Source organism: Carcharodon carcharias, chromosome 30, assembly GCF_017639515.1.
Source record: "Carcharodon carcharias isolate sCarCar2 chromosome 30, sCarCar2.pri, whole genome shotgun sequence".
Lineage (NCBI taxonomy): Eukaryota > Metazoa > Chordata > Chondrichthyes > Lamniformes > Lamnidae > Carcharodon > Carcharodon carcharias.
In genome coordinates this window covers 12,876,831-12,898,223 of record NC_054496.1, presented here as the reverse complement: position 1 = coordinate 12,898,223, position 21,393 = coordinate 12,876,831, and the positions used below count along the sequence as shown (strand labels likewise).

The following is a 21,393-nucleotide window of genomic DNA, read 5'->3' as shown; positions in this document are numbered from 1 at the left end:
GTCAATGTTAAGCCCAGATGTGGATGGTGGGGGATTCAGCAATGCTAACTGTAGTCTATGCAACCTGTCCTCATAATTTAGCCTTTTAGCCACATTTTAACTTTTGTTGTGTGTTTGAGAACAGTTTGACAACTGTTATAACCCTGAACTATAAATAAAAAAGCTTCGGTTAGCTGTGGACCAGGAGTGTCTCAGACTTCTGTCTGCACTGACTGCATGTCGGGGGCCTCACAGGCATTACATCAATGACATGTCTCAAATGGTGACACCAACAAATCTTGCTGATCTGATTTAGGATTTATCCATCAATGCAGTGACAGCCCATTCTAAACCCCCAGTCCCACTAAATTTAATCAGGACAAAGCAGCAAAAGAGAAATAAGAGAACTGAGCTGTCTGAGCTTTTGAGACTGCACAAGTAGGGATGACGGATCATATTTTGGCACCTAATTTGGATTATTGAGCCTCTGAGACTGGGAAGATAAGTTGTAACACCATATCTCAGCGCCAGGAGCTATAAGAGAACAATGTCAAATGATTCACCATCCTGTTCTTCCACATGCCCCTCTAAAAAAAAAAAGGCACTTGATTTTTTTTTATTATTCGTTCATGAGATGTGGGCTAGGCCAGCATTTATTGCCCATCTCTAATTGCTCTTGACAAGGCGATGTTAAGCTGCAGTCTGTAATAAGGAACTTGCCATGTGGTAAAATCAGTTGTCACTTGTAAAGCCTAGATCACATTGACTTTCCATTTGGTGTGTGTGTCTCTGTGGTGTGTGTGTGTGTGTGTGCATATATAAAATCATAAACACACACACACAAACACACACAGCTCCAGTGAGGTTCACAGAATCTGTAAAGATCTCTTCATGCTATGGAATGATTCTCTACAGGTACTGAGCAAACATGCTCAGATCCACTTCTGTAACAGGAAATCCTGTGTTCACAGGTGTCATGAGAGTATAATAATTTTCATAACATTTTTCTGGTTTATTGTAAAGTAGTGTTATGGGGGTTGTGTTTTTCTGTCTGTGTGTGAGATTTAATTACATTTTGTAGCCAAGCAGGCTGCAAATTGAAGTTATCAAAATAAGTAAGGTGTGTAAAAGTGTCTTTAATATGCTATTGAGTAAACATGGTCAGGGTCTTAGCATGTAAGGTGTAAAGAGAATTTGCATTTTTAGATAGTTGAAGTGGGATTTGAATTTCAGAGAGGTTAGTGAGAATAGTAGCAACATGAAAAAGATTTGTATTATGAGAAAGGTGAAAGTTCCAAAGGCATGTGGAAACAATGGAATTTACATATTAAACAGGTAAAACATATATAGAAGAGAATGAGGCTACGTGTTATGGGAAGGCATTGTAAGATCTAACAGAAGGTGTGAAGCCTCCAGTATTTGTGCATTAAGCCTGCTGTCTATAGAAGCTGGAGCTGGAGAAAGCCATTTTGAATTCCACTGTCCAAGGTATTGTGTTAATTTTCTGGATCTGTTTAAAATGTAAAATATCTTTTTGCCTTAAAGGGGATGTATCTGGGAGCCAGGTTAATTAGGGATTTTAGGAGTTATTGGTGTAGTTATTTGTAGACCTATGTATGTGCTTGAAATCTCTTCTGTCAATAAACATTTTCATTTTAGTTTTTAAAAAATCCCTGAAGTCTTGGTACACGTCTTCCTTCTGAATTCAGGGCATACACCGCGAAATAAATACATATTGCAAAACCACTGTGATAGCTGGATCAAGTTTCCCCATAGATTTGATCCACCTGGGACACATCATCAGCCCATGTCATAACACAGGGTTTAATTCTCTACAACACGCAGCAACACGATTCAAACATGTTTGGATAACTCTAGCAAAAACACATGAACAGGGACAGATACTGGTACTGTCTTACCAGATGTAACCCCTCTGCCCAACCCTTCAGACAGGAACACATTTCCAACTCGCTGCTAACCTGTTTTCATTCTCCAGTTTGTGTTTGTTCCTGTTGGCATCATCCAGCACACTTTGGAACTCTGTTAACTGGTTGTTGTACGTCTCCTCTTGTTGTACACGCAGCATCTTGTTCTCACGTTGCAGCTGAATGATCTTCTCCCTGAAAGCATTACAAGCTATAATTCAGTGTCACCAAGCTAAGTACTACGCTACTATGTACTGTGCTTTTTATGGTACTTCTTTTAGGAACTTAAGATAGCAGCAGTTTGAGCTCTTCAGAAAGAAGGCACCATGCATTTAAACAGCACCCTTCATGATATCAAGATGTCCTCACACAGTGAAGGAGGTGGTCATTCAGCCCATCTATGTCCGCTCTTTGAAAGATCTATCCAATTAATCCTGCTTCCTTGCTATTGCTATCAAATTTCTGATCCAGTTGCACAGTAAAGGAACTGCATTTGTACAGCATCTTATCATGGCCTCCCATCATCTAAAGTGCTGAACAATTCAACACTCCAGGCTAATGTCTAGCATATTCACTGTCACTGAGATGAACATGGCAGCCATCCTGCACACAGAACCCCCACAACTGCAAAGAAATAAATTTGTTTCAGCAAAAACAGTCGAGCTGTAAACACCAGCCAGGCCAAGGGGAAGAAGCCCCTCTCACCTCCATCTGCACCACAGATCCCCCAAAATATTTTTGATGTGTTAACACTTGTAAGGTATGACATCTGGGGGACGGGCAATCAGAGAGAGGGGGAGGAAGGGAAAGCTAAGACACACTTGCAGAGTATCATCCAAACTTTGACAGGTTTTGAAACCAGCAGCAATATACACCCTTGCAGTAGCCAATATTAATTGCTGAATCACTTATGCAGCTTACTAATATTCTCTAATGGTAGAAATAGAAACTGAATTTCTAATTTTCACACAAAATATATTTCTTTATCCTTTCATAGGATGTGGGTGTCACTGGCAAGGCCAGCATTTGTTGCCCACCCCTAATTGCCCTTGAGCTTAGTGGCTTCTTAGGCCATTTCAGAGGGCAGTTAAGAGTCAACCACGTTGTTGTGAGTCTGGAGTCACATGTAGGCCAGAGCAGGTAAGGACAGCAGATTTCCTTCCCTGAAGGACACCAGTGAACCAGATGGGTTTTTACGACAATCGACAATCATTGTCACCATTATTGAGAGTAGTGTTATATTCCAGATTTATTAACTGAATTCAAATTCAACCAGCTGCCATGGTGGTGTTTGAACCCATGTCCCTAGACTTTAGCCTGGGTCTCTGGATTACTACTACATTACCACTACACCACTGTCTCACTATTTTGTGTTAAATCATGCAAATAGATTTGTATTTCTTCAACTTCAGATGGTTAAAAATTATTTTTGCATTCAAGTGAAAAATCATTGCATGACATTAATTTTTACTTTTTTAAAAATATTCGTTCATGGGATGTGGGCATTGCTAGCTTGGCAGCATTTAATGCCCATCCTTAATTGTGCTTGAGAAGGTGGTATTGCGTTGCCTTCTTGAACTGTTGCAGTCCATGTGGTGTAGGAACACCCACAGTGCTGTTAGGCAGGGAGTTCCAGGTTTTTGACCCAGCGACAGTGAAGGAATGGCGTTAGATCCAAGTCAAGATGGTGTGTGGCTTGGAGAGGAACTTGCAGGTGGCGGTGTTCCTATCCATCTGCTGCCCTTCTAGATGGTAGAGATTGCGGGCTTGCAAGGTGCTATTGAAGGAGCCTTGGTGAGTTGTTGCAGTGCATCTTGTATGTGGTACAATTCAATTGAAAACTCAGTTGTGTTCTCTGCCCACATTAAAGGCATCGATTTCTCATGGCATACACTTCTGCAGATACTGCTCCTGTTCAGTACCTCAGAGCAATGTGTCCATACCTCATGCTAGTTTGGATGACAAGTGTCTGTCTCAAGATATTTGTATTAAGCTGTAGACTTATTACGATCCCCTGCAGTAACCCACTTAACCCAGCAGAGAGCAGAAACCAAATCTGGGACCTATGGGATGAGCATAGATCACCTGAGCATCAACGTTACCAAATGCAAACAAGCTGAGCGGAATATTCTGGACATTTGTTTCACTTTTGTTTGAGATGAGCACATGCAGAGACAATCTCTGCAGCATGAGGCAATGTTTTGTAAAACTTCTTTGTTCTGCGGTTCCAGCTTTATCAATGCTTGCGCATTGCTTTTTGGGCTGCTGTGCTGCCATGCACATACGCTGCCTAGCGGGATTGGTATGAGGTGCACTGCAACATTCAGAAGGGAGATCCATCAACTGATGGAATCTGCACATTGACAAAGGTGGTAACTACTGAACATAAACTACTGCAAATGTGAACACTGTTGAAAGAAACTGGGCAAGGCCAAGGGACCAGAGGAGTTGAAGAAGGACATTTTTTATTTCTTTATTCTGGGTGTTGCTGGCAAGGCCAACATTTGTTGCCTATCCTTAATTGCCTATGAACTCAGTGCACTGGGCAGTTAAGAGTCAACTACTTTGGCATGGGTCTGGAGACATATGTAGACCAGACCAGGTAAAGAGGGCAGATTTCCTTCCCTAAAGGGCATTTGTGAATTGGATGGGTTTTCACAACATACTATGTACCATTGCTATCATGGCACTGAGACTAGTTTTATATTCCAGAATTATTAATTGAATTTAAATTCCAACAGTTGCCATGCAGGATTTGAACCCCTGTACTAGTCCCGTGACATTACCATTGTGCTACTGTCTCCCCGCTACAGTCAAATGGACTTACTGGAGATCCGCAGGAACCATCTCTGCTGCAAGGTTTCCCACTGATAAATCTTCATCAAGTGCTGTATCTGAGCACAAAACACAGACCAAAAAGTTATATGCCAGTATTGTGAGATTAATTTACCCACATTTGTACAGTGTAGCACCATCAGCGACATTAAAATGCAGGTTACTGTAGCGCTGCAGTACACAGCTCTTGGTGACTCAAATAGGCCTGTAGATTATAGCTTCCTGAAGCAAGAGTAATACATACATGACTGGTATTTTCATTAAGTCTTTGGTTTGAGAAATGATGAAGGTTAGAAAGACTACAGAAAACTGCAAAGCAGAAATAGTATCATGAACTGAATGGATAATTTTAGAAACAAAAGGAATAAATAGACAAAGCATTTGGGAAACAATACAGGAAATGGAATGCAACCTAGTCATTGATACCAGCAGGATAACAATAATTACTGTAAAATGCAAGGTGGGGTTATAACTATTTTTCCAGTTAGTATAAATGTTTCCTTTTGAAAGTATATCATTTATTTTTTTTTACAGGAAATTTATGTTGGACAGTGGGAGACAGCAATAAAGAAAGGGGACAGATTTCCAAGCTTCCTGTTTTAACGGTAGCACTGTTACCTTTCCGGTTTTGCACCCAATTTTCTATTCTTAGTCAATGTCGCTGGTTTCTTCTTTAACCAGACTGTGCTCCTAATCCAGTAAAATCATATAATTCCCCGATTCTACAGAAAATCACAAGTGTGCTCCAAATGCCAAACAGAATTCCATCTCATCAGCACAATGAAGGAGGGAGCCGGAGGGGAGTTTTTTTTAAAAAACATTCATTCACAGTATGTGGCCATTGCTGACAAGGTCAGCATTTTATTGCCAATCCCTGATTTTCATGAGAAGGTGGTAAGCCTCCTTCTTGAGTACAACTGACTAGTTGCTAGGCCATCTTAGAGGACAATTAAGAGCCTCCCACATTGCTGTGGGTATGGAGCCCGGCATAGGCCAGACCAGGAAATGACAACAGACTTCCTCCCCTAAAGGACACAAGTGAACTAGATAGGTTCTGATGACGATCCATTAGTTATGCCTTCACCATTAGTGACGCTACCTTTTTAATTCCAGATTAATTTAATTGAATTTAAATTCTCCAGCAGCCATAATGGGATTTGAACTCATCTCTCAAGATCATTAGTGCAGGCCTCTGGATTAGTAGCCCAGTAACACAACCTCTAGGCTACCACATAGGTTTACCTGCTTTGTTCAGGAACTTCTGCTGCATTTGCGCACACCTCAGCTCTTCATTGGTCTCCCTGAGGGCATCTCGTTCTACTATTAGCCGCTGAAAAAATCAAAACCACTTAATTACATGAAATCAGCTGGTGTTTTGTGGTTTACAATTAAATGTGTAGTTTAACATTTTAAAATGTGGAACGCTGCATGGCATTACAGCAGGTAATTCCTACATCATCTTTCATTCCATGGCTGCAGCTGCTCCCAGTGTTAATGATTTGGCAAGAAGGCAGTTTGGCTAACAGCGACTTTCTTTGCTTTGCAAAGAGCTCCAGGAGTTGCAAGACTACTGATAAAATCCCCTGCTGCTATTTCGGACAGTGCATCTGGCTGAGTCCTCCTATTATAAAGTGGTTCTACCAACTTGTGCCCAGTCCTCACCTTAATCGGATGGTGAAACCTAAAAATGGACAATGAGAGCAGACCTCTCTGAGCTGCAGTCATTCCAAATTCAAACAGGCAGATTAGCCAGCAGCATAAAAAGAAACCCTGGAACTGAAATAGAGATCAGGAAAACATATTCTTCCTGTCTCACTTCCAGCCCACTCTGAACTAGTGTTCTTACCCATCTGATAGTGGAAGAAGTTACCATATTAGTCATTGCTTGGTACATCAAGGATAATCACATTAATTTATTATATGATCAGCTCAAAGTCCTGTACAGTGTCCTCCCTGCCCCATTTTCACAAAAACACATCTTCCCCAGATACCAACACAAAAGCAAAATGCTGCAGCTGCTGGAAATACTCAGCAGGTCAGGCAGCATCTGTGGAGAGGGGTCAAAATCATCCTGAAATGTTAACTCTGTTCCTCTCTCTCTCTCTGCAGATACTGCTTGACCTGATGAGTATTGAGCCAGCACTGACATAATGGGCCGAATGGTCTCCTTCTGTGCTGTAATCATTCTATGATTTTCTGTTTTTGTTTCCCAAGAACCTGATCTGATCACTCAAAATGCCAGTCTTCCTCTTTCTCACGCTGACTGAAATGCTATGCATTTCTGAGTTTATCTTGGTATCCTGCGCTTACCTCTTTCTCCTTCAGCAGTGCGTCATGTTTCTCCTGTAGGTGCTTGAACTCAAACTGCCACTTTTCTGTTTTCATTGACTCTTCTGTCTGCTTGTTGTGAAGCTCATGAACCTTCATATTTATAAACAAAGGGGGAAATTAAAAAAAATGGTCAGAATGTGCGCCTCAGATTGACAGGAAAACTAGTTTGAACTAGTGTCCAACAAGTTCAACAGATCCTTTGTGAAATTACTTTAGATAGTCACAACCAGTCCACAGTAAGCCTGGGCCAACGCTTGGCCTAAATAGCCAAGTGGTTATGGTACTGGGTTTGTAACCCCATGATCAGGAGTTCAAATCTCACAACGGCAAACTATGAAACAATGTAACTTCATCTGAAACAGATGGAAATGGGTTTGTACTTGAAACAGTAAAGCCTGGGCCAACATATAATGTAATATTAATTAGACTGTCTAGTCAAATAACCACGAGGTGATTAATGTGCAAAAAGGAAATGCCAACTGTCAGATGAATGAAGTGTTAATGGGAGAGTTGGGGGAGAAGGTTGTGGCACTGGAGCAGGTTAGAAATGAGAAGGGGTGGTGAGCCCAGATTAAATGAGATAACAGCATGTTTCACATTACCTGTCTCTTGTAAGCCTCCAGCTGACTGCGTACTGAGTTTGCTTTTTTCAACTCCTCCTCCAGGTCAAAGGTCTTTTGCATATACACAGTGTTCCTCTCCTCCAGGAGCTTGACTTGTCTACGCAGGTCCCCCAAATCCTCAAGCTTCCTCTTGTAAGCCTCCACGGTAGCCTCCAGCCTACTGACTTTGTCTGAAGAATGCCTGTCAACATCAGCAAAACTTTCATTAGTTCTGAGTCCTTTAGCACTTAAAAGAAAACACCTGTTACAACATCTTGTGCACTGTAGAGTATATTGACAAGGAAAGAGAAAGTATATGCTTACTGCAGCAGTTGCATGATGACATACATCTTCATGTATTATTAATGATCATCATTAACCTTCCAATTACTTCATGTTGTCTTTACTGTGCTCCCTAACATCTTTAGTAGGGTTAGACATTTGTGGGTTAAGCAGCTCTACATAGGTGACATAGAACAAAAGCCCCGAGGGCTACACTGCCATGCATCTCCTAGTATTCAGTTGGAAAGGCAGGAGGATGAGGTTAACTACTTATCGTTTTGTTCCTCACAGGAGTGGTACATAGAGTTCAAGATGGAAAAAATAAACCAGAAGGAATTCAAAACTGATAAATTGGTTGGCATGAAGAGAGAAAGTGGTTATTTCAAAATGCCTTGTGTGCTGCTTGAAACTTCCCAATGTCACAAGAGGTTTTATATGTTACTTGCTAACTTAACTGTGGAAGTTTCTACTTGCTAACTTGGGAAACTTGGGTTTTGAGTATTTAACAGTGATGCTGCGACAGGGGTGAGTGTAAGTGTTTTCTAAAAACCCATCACAGCAGGAACAGTTGGTCTACCCCAAGTACTGAAGGTCACAATGAAAGAGCAACCAATGGTGAAGGATTGTGATGGCCAACTGAGCTGAGGAGGAGACGAAGACTTTAGACTAACAAAGATCAACAAGACTCGAACTCAAGTTCTGTCGAAGGGTCATGAGGACTTGAAACGTCAACTCTTTTCTTCTCCGCCGATGCTGCCAGACCCGCTGAGTTTTTCCAGGTAATTCTGTTTTTGTTTAAGATCAACAAGACTGCTGACAAACCAACAGCAACCCTCTACCATTCAGACATCATCTGTGAAACGGTTGAGGTGAGTGGAAGGCCCCTCAGCTGGGTATCCCTGTTAATGCTGGTTGAGATTCAGTTCTTTGTTACTTGTGCTATAACATCAACACACTTAATTGCATGGTAACAAAATCTTATATTTTGATTTTATGTTTGTAAATTAACGACCAGAGGCTGTACCCTTACCTCAAAATGTCCATTTCGTCTTTGAGAGACTGGGACTCCTCAGCCAGGCTGGTGAGCTCATCATTCCTGCGCTGCAAATCGTACATCTCCTTTTCCATTTCCTCACACCGGATGCGGAAATCATCCTTGATCCCCTCCAACCTGGCGAAAAAACAGGAAGGATTTCACTTTTCTTATGAAAGAAGAAAGTGGGGCATTAGGCCAGAACGTTGGCTGTCTCTTTGCACCCAGAATTTCCCAAACAACAAGCTTGCGGCTCTGTAATGAGCCAATGAGAACAGCTGAAAATGGAAGGTGAAAGGAGCGGACCTGTACCATTAAGTTTCAATCGCAATGTTTTTTTTTAAACATCTTTGGCCTTTTCTTAGTGTATTTGGAGTTATCAGTTTTCAGTTGAAGGCAGGCTTTTAAAAGAACAACTCTTGCTCATTTTGGCTGTAGGGGATGCCGTCCAGTGCTAAATAACTTAGCAAAAGGGCCAAAGGCTGCCACCTTTGGGCCTTAGGAAGTGCCAGGCTCCCTCAAATTACCTTAGAAAGGCAAAGTATCTCAAAAATTTGAAGCACAGGTTAAGCAAAACATTTTACACAGCTACTATGCAGTGGCTACGCGAGTGGATTTTCCACTAACAGGATGCTGCCGTCAGTCCAAAAAGGCATTCTGCCTCCCACACAATTAAGCAATGTCATGAATGAATTTCAGTGCTGGTGCGATACCATGAACGTGGGCCGCATGTCCCAACCATTGGTTGATCGAATCAAACAGGCTTTACTCAGCCAGCCCACACTTGCAAAACTGTTAGATGCAATTTTTTTTATTATTCATTAACAGGATGGAGGCTTCGCTGGCTGGGCCAGCATTGATTGCCCACCCCTAGTTGTCCTTGAGAAGGTAGTGGTGAGCTGCCTTCTTGAACCACTGCAGTCTGTGCAGTACAGTTACACCCACAGTGCTGTTAGGTAGGGAGTCTAGGATTCTGACCCAGCGACTGAAGGAACCGTGACATATTTCCAAGTCAGGATGATGAGTGACTTGGAGGGGAACTTCCAGGTGGTGGTGTTCCTATGTGTCTGCTGCCCTCGTCATTCTAGATGGTAGTGGTCGTGGATTTGGAAGGTGCTGCCTAAGGAGCCTTAGTGAATTCCTGTATCTTGTAGATGGTACACACTACTGCCACTGTGCATCAGTGGTAGAGGGAGTGAAGGTTTGTGGATGTGGTGCCAATCAAGTGGGCTGTTTTGTCCTGGGCGATGTCAAGTTTGTTGAGTGTTCTGGGATTTGGCAGCACTTGCGGAACAATCCTGACTGCGCTAATAATACTAATAACCAATTTAAGATAGTTTGCATTTGTTACCAACGCCATGCATGTGTAGTTTTAGTGTTTAACTCTGGGTGGGGTTTATCAGCATGGACTGGGCTAATGGTTGGGAAACCAGGAAGCCTGGATTTCTTTGACCGGCTTTGAGTTTTAATTCCAGCCAGTGCAAAACTTCTTGTATAAAATTAGTGTTAGGAATTAGATATAGTTTTAAGTAAGTTACATTTGTATTTGTGGGTGTTAGGAACAAGATATAGCTTTAAGTTTAATTTGTACTTTTTTTTTTATTTGTGTTAAGAGAGGTGAAACCTGCATTTGGTTTCATTTTAGAGGTCTTTTTTGAGATGCAGTCGGGAAGTCTCCGGGCCCTGTTTTAATACGTGCATTTTTAATGAGGTTTTATCAATCTTGAAGTGGAGAGATGGTTACCAAAGGGTTATTAGTTTAGGCAAGTTAGGGTCATTTTCCCAGCCAAGGGGAGGGAATTTGCATCCGTGCAGGGGACTAAATTCTCTGAAATTGATGTTGACTCTGGATCCCCATTACATTGTCCTGCCGGCCCAACAGGCATGACATCACTGGATTTCTGCACGCGTGTGGACCAGTGTGCATACGCATTTAAGTATTGGCAGCCATCTTGCTTTGGCAGGAGATAATCAGCAAAGCTTGTAGTGTGGCTCATATACACTTGCCAGATGCAACATACATTCATATGCAGCTAAAAGAAATATAGTCAAGCCTTGCACCTTTTTTGAATTACCAGGAAGCTTGGGGAGCTTACAGTTCCTCACTGCCTTCTCCATGACAATACCTTGGCCAATCAGAGTCGACTTGCTAACCAATCAGCAACTTTTTCTCCTGTGGTATAAATTGTTGTGATCGTTTGAAAATTTGGCATTCTTGTGTTTGTCCTGATAAGTGCAAGGTGAAAAGCTTTGGCAACATTTCTCTGTTTTCGGTGATATTCAAATAACATTCTGGTGCTGCATTTGAAATGCAATTTGTCCAAGTATTCTCAAAGGCCAGATTTATTGATTTTTTTTTTTTTAAAACTGTCTTCAATAATTTAGAAGAATAGAAAGCTACCTGAAGTTCTCTTCCTGTAACTGCTCCAGCTGGCTTTGCAGTAAAAGGAGTTTTTTGTTGGTGACGGTAGTTGATTCCTCGAAGGAGTCAGAGCGGTTCATCCTTTCATGCAACACTTTGTTCTCAGCCATCAAACTGCTCTTTTCATCCATAAGAGTTGCAACCTGTTGGGGTAAACCTACTAGAGTCAACGCCTTGGATGGAGAGAAGAATGTTTGGAAATCCTTGCCAACCAGAGGGGGTTGGTTGCTGAGTTCACCTGCAATGGTTTAAGCCCTTTCGTTAAAACCCATCATATAGTGATTGTCTCCTAGACGAGGAATAAAAATACTTTCTTCCCACTAAGGTTTTTCAGAATGAAGTGAACATGAGGCATTAAAAATATCCCTGGCTTTATGCACTGATGAATGCAGTGAATGCACTAATCCAACATGTATACCCATTTACACAGATTGTGGTGCTCCTAAATTGGAGCTACATTTGCAATGGGATTTAGATCACATGTCGGGACAGCATTATAGTAAAGATTCAAACTGGTTTCTCAGCATAGTATTAACATCTTCTTTCCTGTCCTGAAGCTCATCTTCAAGCAGAATAGCACAACACAGCTGTCAGATGTCTCCACAGACACACGCAATGTAGTTGCAGAGCAGACTACCTCCCCTTTCTTTGTTCACCTCTTTCTATCTGAAAGTCTCACTTGGCATGTTTGGTGAGGCCCAAGTTGAAATGTCGGCTGTCCAATGCTCTAAATAAACAAAGCAACCACAAACAATAGCATACACAGCACATAACAGGGAACAGAAACATCAGGATAGTGCTGTGATGGTATTTTATGGTTTATAAATATTAACAGAACTTCATGCAAACTAAAGAAGCAGCAATTAAATCAAGTAATTGTGCGCAGCCATTTTATTACAAACTACTAGCATAAGTGAACTTTGACTCCCTGCCAATCGCTTGGTTCCTTTTTAGCCAGGAAGGCAGATGAGCTGGGCAATGGATTTCTCTGCAGCAGCTAACAACACTGCTCTGAATCAGGTCCACCACCTTTTTTGTAGGATGTGATTTTTCTCTTCCAGTCTTCCTCTGCCTTCCCCAAGCTTTGCCCGAGAATCATTATTAAGTCATGCTCTCTTGATCAATGGCCAACAGACAGGCACACACACAGTTTAATGATTTATTCTTCTATGCAATGCGGCTGGCAAGGCCAGCATTTGTTGTCCATTCCTAATTGCCCTTGAAATAAGTGGTTTGAGAGCCATTTCAGAGAGCAGTTAAGAGTCAGCCACATTGCTGTGGATCTGGAGTCACATGTCGGATGGCAGACTCCCTTCCATAAAGGACATAAGTGAACAAGATGGGTTTTTTACAACAATCAATGATAGTTTTGTGGTCACCAATACTGAGATTATCTTTCAATTAATTGAATATAAATTCCACCACTGCTGAGGTGGTACTTGAATCTGTGTCCCCAGAGCATTAGCCTGGCTACTAGTCCAGTGGCATTACCACTACACCACCATCTGCCCCTAACTGTTGGGCAAAGCCAAAAGGACCAGCTCAATGTTCTGTCTATGTTACATTAACTCCATTTCTATTGGAGAAAGCAGTAAGGGTGGTACAATTGCCTCAATACCCCGAAGCTTGAGGAGGGAGAGGTGAGATGGGGGAAAATAAAAGAAACTGAAGTTCTCAGTCTCGAAGTGAACCAAGCATAAAAGCGTTCATGTGTGAAAGGATCAGGCTCACCTGTAATACCCTCCAGAGTATAAAATAGCATTGCAACGAATTGAATCCATAATATCACATATTTTGCAGATAACATGTCATTGGAAAAAGAAAATTTACGCCACTATTACAAAAGCCATGCTAATGGTAGCATTTAGATTACACTGTTAATATGACGTGTGCTCATGCAGAACTTTGAGTCCAAGTAGGTTAATATACTTGCACAGCAGTTTAAAATGCCATTGTTAAAACTATATTTTTAAAAAGGAGTCTACTATCTTCAAAACCTTACCTTAACCTGGCTCCCTTAGTGAGATTTTTTTTGCCATTTATTCTTTAGCCCTTATGAAGCAAATGTATTAGACAAATTACTGAACTGAATAGTTAAAGTAAGTTTGCATGGAATGGTACATCATATTTGTGATATAATCACAAATAGTCAAAATCCAAATAAATCTCTCGAGGAATATTTTATCCAGCGAGTGGTTCAGGGCAATTCTGAAATATACCTTACAGGCAGACTCCTCTCACCTTAAAAAGGTGTCACATTCCCCGCATACAGGAGCAGCTAAGGTGGTATGGTTACAGATTGATTATCTCTTTCTAGAAATATCAACCTTTCATTTAGATGGTCCAAGGTCAGGATTGGACACCTTCAGGATTGGCCCATTTTAAAAAAAAAAATGTTTGTTCAACGTGGGCTTCATTGGCTGGGCCTGCATTTATTATCCATCTCTTATCACCCTCGATAAGGTGATGGCGAGTCGCCTGCTTGAACCGCTGCAGTTCACATGGTGTATTTATACGCTTTGTCCAGGTGTATACTCAGCCTGGTGAGTTCTGTACTTTGCCCCCAAGGTTCTGCCACGTACAGCCAAACAGATATTGCACAAAAAAAGCATGTGTTACAATACCAATATTTCAGCAATCAAGCGCATTTAAAAAATAAACACTGGTTTCTTTTGCTTTTAAGGAGCATCATCATCACAGCTTTAGGGTGAGAATCTCTTATCTTTTTAGGGAGAACAGGGGCTGCATAACTCGACTAAACAGTTGAAATCTTGAAAGTCGTCGCATATATTTTGTCATGTGATGCAGTATTGATTGAAGAAAAAAATAACCCTGACCCTTGTGGGATTCTAACTTGCTGCCTGATCTCTGCAACCTTGAATTAAACAAACGTCATTTTTCCAATGTTGCAAAACCAGTTCTTGTCTTTTGTCAAATTTGTTGGCTCATATAAAAACAGAAAATGCTGGAAAAACTCAGGAGGTCTGACAGCATTTGTGGAGAGTGAAACAGAGTTAACGTTTAGTGTCTGTATGACTCTTCTGCAGAGCTAAAAAGAAGTAGAAATGTGATGAAATTTATACTGTTTAAGGGGGGGGTGGAGCAGGTGAAGCTGGATAGAAGGTCAGCGATGGGTGGGGGCGAAGGAGAGATTGACATAGTTGTCATGGACACAGGGCAAAGGAGGTGTTAATGGCAGTGGTAAGGGCTAAAGAAGGTGCTGATAGTGGCAAAAAGGTAAGAAAGCAGAATGTGTGAATAGCAGAACAAGGGTCAGCGCTCTGTGAAAGAAGAACATGGAATAAGTAGCAGGTGGCCCTTTTGGGGGTGGGGGAGAGGGTGATGGTTGGGGAAAAAGGATACAAAAGGGATAAAACAATGAATGAATAAAAACAAAAGTAAGTAAATAAAAGAATAAAAAAGAGATTAAAAAAGGGCTGAAGATTGAGGAGAGAGTTCATGGACTGAAGTTGTTGAATTCAATGTTAAGTCTGGAAGTGCCTAACTGAAGATGAGGTGCTGTTTCTCCATTTTGCATTGGGCTTCACTGGGACATTGCAGCAGGCCAAGGATGGATATGTGGGCAAGAGAGCAGGATGGTGTGTTGAAACGGCAAGCGACAAAGGTCTGGGTCATGTTTGTGGACAGACTGAAGGTGCTCTGCAAGGCGGTCGCCCAGTCTGCGTTTGGTATCCCTGATGTAGAGGAAACCACATTGGGAGCAGTAAATGCAGTAGATCAAATTGAAGGAGGTGCAAGTGAAGCACTGCTTCACCTTAAAGGAATGTTTGGGCCCTTGGACAGTGAAGAGGGAGGACACCCTGGTGCACTCCTCCATCACCCCCAACACCTCATCCCCTTCCCACAGCACCTTCCCATGCAATCGCAGAAGGTGCAACACCCACCCCTTTACCTCCTCCCTCCTCACTGTCCCCACCCCACACCCAAAAGGTTCGTCTGTTATTTGTTTCACGTTTTTCACAGAGTACTGACCCTTGTTCTGCTATTCACACATTCTGCTTTCTTATCTTTATGCCACTATCAGCACCTTCTTTAGCCTTTACCACTACCATTAACACTCCCTTTGTCTTGTGTCCATGACATCTTTGTCAATCTCTCCTTAGCCCCCACCTATCGCTGACCTTCTATTCAGCTTCACCTGCCCCATCCCACTTAAACAGTATAAATTTCATCACATTTCTACTTCTCTTTAGCTCTGAAGAAGAGTCATACAGATTTGAAACGTTAACTCTGTTTCTCTCTCCACAGATGCTGTCAGACCTGCTGAATTTTTCCAGCATTTTCTGCTCTTATTTCAAATTTCCAACATCTGCAGTATTCTGCTTTTATCTTTGGCTCACAGTCTTTTCCATGTCTCTGTCCTGTGCCAATCTTTTCATTATCCAATAAAATAATTGATACAAATAGAATAGAGAGCTAGGCACATGGGGTGTTACAGGCGAATAAACACAAGTTACCTTGTTTTATTATTGCAAGTCTACATGTAAATTAACACAGATTTAGGCTTCTACTTTACTCTCTTCACCCCAATGCCTTTTTTCATGCTTCTTTTCCCAAGGCTACTGCTCAGTATTTCACCTATGAAAGCCATTCTTTTGGTGATTTTAACTATCTTCCCTACATTCAAAGACAAAGGCCATTTGGTGACAAGATTATCATTGGAGCACAAATTTTAAATTCACTTATTAGCAGTAGAATGGCCATGTTAGCTTCAGAACCAAGACAGCTAAAAATGACCCTTCTTTTAAATAGTTCACTAAAAGGTCAAACCTTGGAACAGCACCATCACAGCAGGCAGAGTTTAGTTCTAATATTATTAGAAGTCCAGTAACAACAGTGCTTTTGCAAAGGGGCCATACCTTCCACTTGGCATGCTTTCCCAGCTTGCCAATTAACAAAGTAAGCCATTTCTGCATAAGCACCTTTCCCTAGTTACATTAATTAGATTTGTCAATCAGAAAATCAGTTCACAATTGCCAGAGAAAATGCCAATCATATTATTTTGCTAGCTGAAGGAAGGCAATGTCAGTAGCAGCGTAAGCATGGTTGCACAGGTTAAATAAGTAATTGATTTACACAGGTTAAATAAATCATTCAACCACAATTTGAATAAAGTCTCTCACAAACATTACACACAGTTCTACAAATTTATCGGTGCCATGCTTCATTCGTGATCTAGTAAAACATTTTTTAAAAGTTGCTCTTTCATTCAAATGATATACATAAACCTTAGTCTCAAATAACGGTCAAATAAATAATAGTCAGAGTTGCAGCTGTTTGGAGTACACCACACAAACTCATGTCACTATTTAGGGAGTGAATTATACACCAATATGTTCAATTCACCTTCCGGACAATCCTCCATTTAAACAGCGCCCTTTCAATTACTTACTGTTTGGGAACAAGACCTGCAAACCTATTTGCAGGTCTCTGCCAATGTCACTTTGCATCTTTTAGGGAGTGGGCAGTGCAAGTAACAGGGGCAATACCATGTGTCCATTGGACACAAACTCATCTTTTATTTTGTGAGATAGAGGATAAATAACTTGATGTGATGGTACTGGCTGTTGTTGAGCTGAGACCGTTAGCTACAGAATCTGTTCCAACCCAGACAGTACCTAGCTCAACTTTGAATCTAGTTCTCACAGCCAAGAGAGTGTTATGCAATTGGGCTTACATGCATATGGCTTGCAGCATAAACATTGTGAAAGTGTATAAGTCTATAAAGTGCAGAGAGGTTTCCAAGGAAGGCCATCTAACCGCTGAGCACTTTTAAGATCTGGTTTAATTTTAATGAGTTAGTACTCTCTGTAAGGGTATAGTTAAAAATACCAAAGTTAGTTTACTTGCAAAGGTTCGAAAGTGCTGCACAGTGCTTTACAACATTGGGCAGGCTGAAATCAAATGCAAAGTCAGATCTCTGCAGCCCTGGAAAGATATGATAAGCAGGGGTTGGGGCAGCAACAAAAAATAGGTATTAGTATCTCGATTTTGTTTAGGAAAAATAAACTTCTGAGGCATTGTATTTGAGATGAAATGTTTTGTTAAAGGCGGAATAACATTTAGGAGAGTACCTTATCTCTTACTCCCAAAGAACATGCATTTATATAGCGCTTTTAATATAGTAGAATGTCCAGTGTGTTTAGGAGAAAGGGTTAAAGTGGAATCTACCTCTGTATGAGGCTGTCAGTGATAGGGTAGGGAGGGACAGTGGATTGGGCAGTTGAGAAAAAAAAAGCTTAGTCATAAAGTTAAACGATGCAGGGTTAACTTGTACGTGCAACTGTCAATATAAGTTATTGGTCCCTTTCAAAATATCTTGAGTTCTACTGAGCCACAGACACCTTAATAATCCAACTCATTTTTAAGCACACACCTGGAGATCCAGTTCATGACAACGTTGAGAGAGTTCGTCCTTTGATTCCACCTCGTCACATAAATTGAATCTCTTCAACTGGAAAGAAAAGTATGCTTTAATTCGATAATCTCAACATATTACTTTATCAATTCTTGGGTACATGAGAGTAGCTTTGTAGTGAACCCGACAGCAACATCAGGGTCTAAATTAACTATTGACACAATCTGTGAAGTAATTTAACAGTTTACTGACCTCCGCTGTAAATGTCAACCAATATTTATTTTTTGATATACATAACACTTTTTTTTTTGAATCTCTTCCCATGCCTACAGACATATGAGCCAGATGAAGCACATGCTTAGGTCTGCTTTCATAGCTCACTTTTTCTGGAACAGGTCACTAGCCTGTTGCCAGAGGCTAGAACTTGAGGGGCACCAATCCACATCAATGGCTGACCAGAAGACGCTCTCACTCTTAGTACCTGCCCTATGCACACCAGAAGGATTTACAGGTTGATAGTCAACCTGTTTGGCCACGTTAAGAACGCACCTTCCGAGGCCATCAAGTCCTGGAGTGGGACTCGAACCTGGGGCTTATGGTTCAGAGGTAGGGACACTACCCACTGCGCCACAAGGCCTCCATACATAACACTACCAACTTATAATTGGATTTAACAACAGCTAAATTCAAAAATAGGTTACCTGGCAATCCACATCACTATAGCTGTCACTGTGCACTGATTCGCAAGGGTCTTTGGTCAAAAGCTGGAGCAAAAATAAAAATTATGATCACTAATAGTGAAGTGATGAATGCCAATGTACACCAGCAGGAAATCTAAAGTAGATGATAACAAGAGAGATATACACTGGGAACTGATCAAGACGTTTAAAATCAGCAGTAGAGCTTCAAAAGATAGAGTTAGATATTTTTAATTTAATTATTTTGCCTTTAGAAAATACCCAATTTTCAGTTTCATGAGTATACAATCAACTGACCAACAGAAGGGCACCACAGTGAAACAGGAGAATGGGTATTAAAAAGACCTGATGTATCGGAAGATTATTAGAATCTTATAAGAAATATAAACATCTTCTATTCATCACTGAGCTTCTATTAAATGCAGGATTTCTAAATATAGGGCAAAAATTATAGTGTCAACTTGGCTCTCGCCTCAAAGTCTAAACATTTGTGGATTTGAGCCCCAACTCCAGGACTTGAACACATAAAATGGTTGACACTCTAATGTAGTGCTACACTGTTGGATAGGCTTTCCTTTGGAGCCAGGCACTAAAACAAGAACTCCATTTGCCTGTTCAGGGTGGACATAAGAAACCTGGTGGCACTAATCGCAGGGGTGCAGGGAGTTCTTCTGTATCCTGACCACGAGTCACCCTTCAATCAACCCAAAAAAGAAACAGAATATTATTTGTGATACCCTGCTGTACATATTTGGCTTTTGCATTTTCCTGCAAAGCAGCTGTGACCTCACTAAAAAAAATGTTGGTTGTAAAAAACATATGGGATGTCCCAAGAACACAATAAAGTGCTTTTTAAATGCCAATTCTTTCTTTCATATCTATTTCTAGTTCCCCCACTACCTCATCCTAGCGCTATACTTATTTATTTCTTTCTACAAATTTTTTATATCTAAAAATAAGGGTTTAAACATTCATCTCAATATAAAAATTTTAAAAAGGCCTTAAAATTAAAATGAATCTTTGAAGCTAAATGTATCTAAATTCTTGAAATTATAATTGAACTATTCATCATTTTTGCATTTTGCAAGTAATTTTGCATGCCAATTCATTAAAAACACAAGACAGGAAACCAAAAAATATTATAAAAACAAAAAAACTGCGGATGCTGAAAATCCAAAACAAAAACAGAATTACCTGGAAAAACTCAGCAGGTCTGGCAGCATCGGCGGAGAAGAAAAGAGTTGACGTTTCGAGTCCTCATGACCCTTCGACAGAACTTGCGTTCGAGTCCAAGAAAGAGTTGAAATATAAGCTGGTTTAAGGTGTGTGTGTGGGGGGGCGGAGAGATAGAGAGACAAAGAGGTGGAGCGGGGGGGGCGGGGGTGTGGTTGTAGGGACAAACAAGCAGTGATAGAAGCAGCTCATCAAAAGATGTCAACGACAATAGTACAATAGAACACATAGGTGTTAAAATTAAAGTTGGTGATATTATCTAAACGAATGTGCTAATTAAGAATGGATGGTAGGGCACTCATGGTATAGCTCTAGTGGGTTTTTTTTTTTATTTATATAATGGAAATAGGTGGGAAAAGGAAAATCTTTATAATTTATTGGGAAAAAAAAAGGGAAGGGGGAAACAGAAAGGGGGTGGGGATGGGGGAGGGAGCTTACGACCTAAAGTTGTTGAATTCAATATTCAGTCCGGAAGGCTGTAAAGTCCCTAGTCGGAAGATGAGGTGTTGTCCCTCCAGTTTGCGTTGGGCTTCACTGGAACAATGCAGCAAGCCAAGGACAGACATGTGGGCAAGAGAGCAGGGTGGAGTGTTGAAATGGCAAGCGACAGGGAGGTTTGGGTCATTCTTGCGGACAGACCGCAGGTGTTCTGCAAAGCGGTCGCCCAGTTTACGTTTGGTCTCTCCAATGTAGAGGAGACCACATTGGGAGCAACGAATGCTGTAGACTAAGTTGGGGGAAATGCAAGTGAAATGCTGCTTCACTTGAAAGGAGTGTTTGGGTCCTTGGACGGTGAGGAGAGAGGAAGTGAAGGGGCAGGTGTTGCATCTTTTGCGTGGGCATGGGGTGGTGCCATAGGAGGGGGTTGAGGAGTAGGGGGTGATGGAGGAGTGGACCAGGGTGTCCCGGAGGGAGCGATCCCTACGGAATGCCGATAAGGGGGGTGAAGGGAAGATGTGTTTGGTGGTGGCATCATGCTGGAGTTGGCGGAAATGGCGGAGGATGATCCTTTGAATGCGGAGGCTGGTGGGGTGATAAGTGAGGACAAGGGGGACCCTATCATGTTTCTGGGAGGGAGGAGAAGGCGTCCTCAACCGTATCCGGCCCATCTCCCGCGCATCCGCCCTCACGCCTTCTCCTCCCTCCCAGAAACATGATAGGGTCCCCCTTGTCCTCACTTATCACCCCACCAGCCTCCGCATTCAAAGGATCATCTTCCGCCATTTCCGCCAACTCCAGCATGATGCCACCACCAAACACATCTTCCCTTCACCCCCCTTATCGGCATTCCGTAGGGATCGCTCCCTCCGGGACACCCTGGTCCACTCCTCCATCACCCCCTACTCCTCAACCCCCTCCTATGGCACCACCCCATGCCCACGCAAAAGATGCAACACCTGCCCCTTCACTTCCTCTCTCCTCACCGTCCAAGGACCCAAACACTCCTTTCAAGTGAAGCAGCATTTCACTTGCATTTCCCCCAACTTAGTCTACAGCATTCGTTGCTCCCAATGTGGTCTCCTCTACATTGGAGAGACCAAACGTAAACTGGGCGACCGCTTTGCAGAACACCTGCGGTCTGTCCGCAAGAATGACCCAAACCTCCCTGTCGCTTGCCATTTCAACACTCCACCCTGCTCTCTTGCCCACATGTCTGTCCTTGGCTTGCTGCAT

The 21,393-nt window shown here is 41.8% G+C and overlaps 1 protein-coding gene across 2 annotated transcripts in view; it reads right to left on the bottom strand.

Annotated features, from left to right (window-relative positions):
* The window catches only part of LOC121271286 (protein Hook homolog 3-like), a 53,756-nt gene that overhangs the window by 12,891 nt on the left and 19,472 nt on the right, over positions 1 to 21,393 (bottom strand). For both annotated transcript variants that reach the window (XM_041177161.1, XM_041177162.1), the window contains exons 7-15: positions 18,490 to 18,552; positions 17,807 to 17,884; positions 11,389 to 11,552; positions 8,985 to 9,125; positions 7,673 to 7,874; positions 7,050 to 7,160; positions 5,982 to 6,069; positions 4,732 to 4,798; positions 1,959 to 2,099 (exon numbers count right to left, since the gene is read on the bottom strand). In XM_041177161.1, the coding sequence (XP_041033095.1) occupies positions 1,959 to 2,099; positions 4,732 to 4,798; positions 5,982 to 6,069; positions 7,050 to 7,160; positions 7,673 to 7,874; positions 8,985 to 9,125; positions 11,389 to 11,552; positions 17,807 to 17,884; positions 18,490 to 18,552 (1,055 nt within the window). The remainder of the gene's footprint in view (positions 1 to 1,958; positions 2,100 to 4,731; positions 4,799 to 5,981; positions 6,070 to 7,049; positions 7,161 to 7,672; positions 7,875 to 8,984; positions 9,126 to 11,388; positions 11,553 to 17,806; positions 17,885 to 18,489; positions 18,553 to 21,393) is intronic.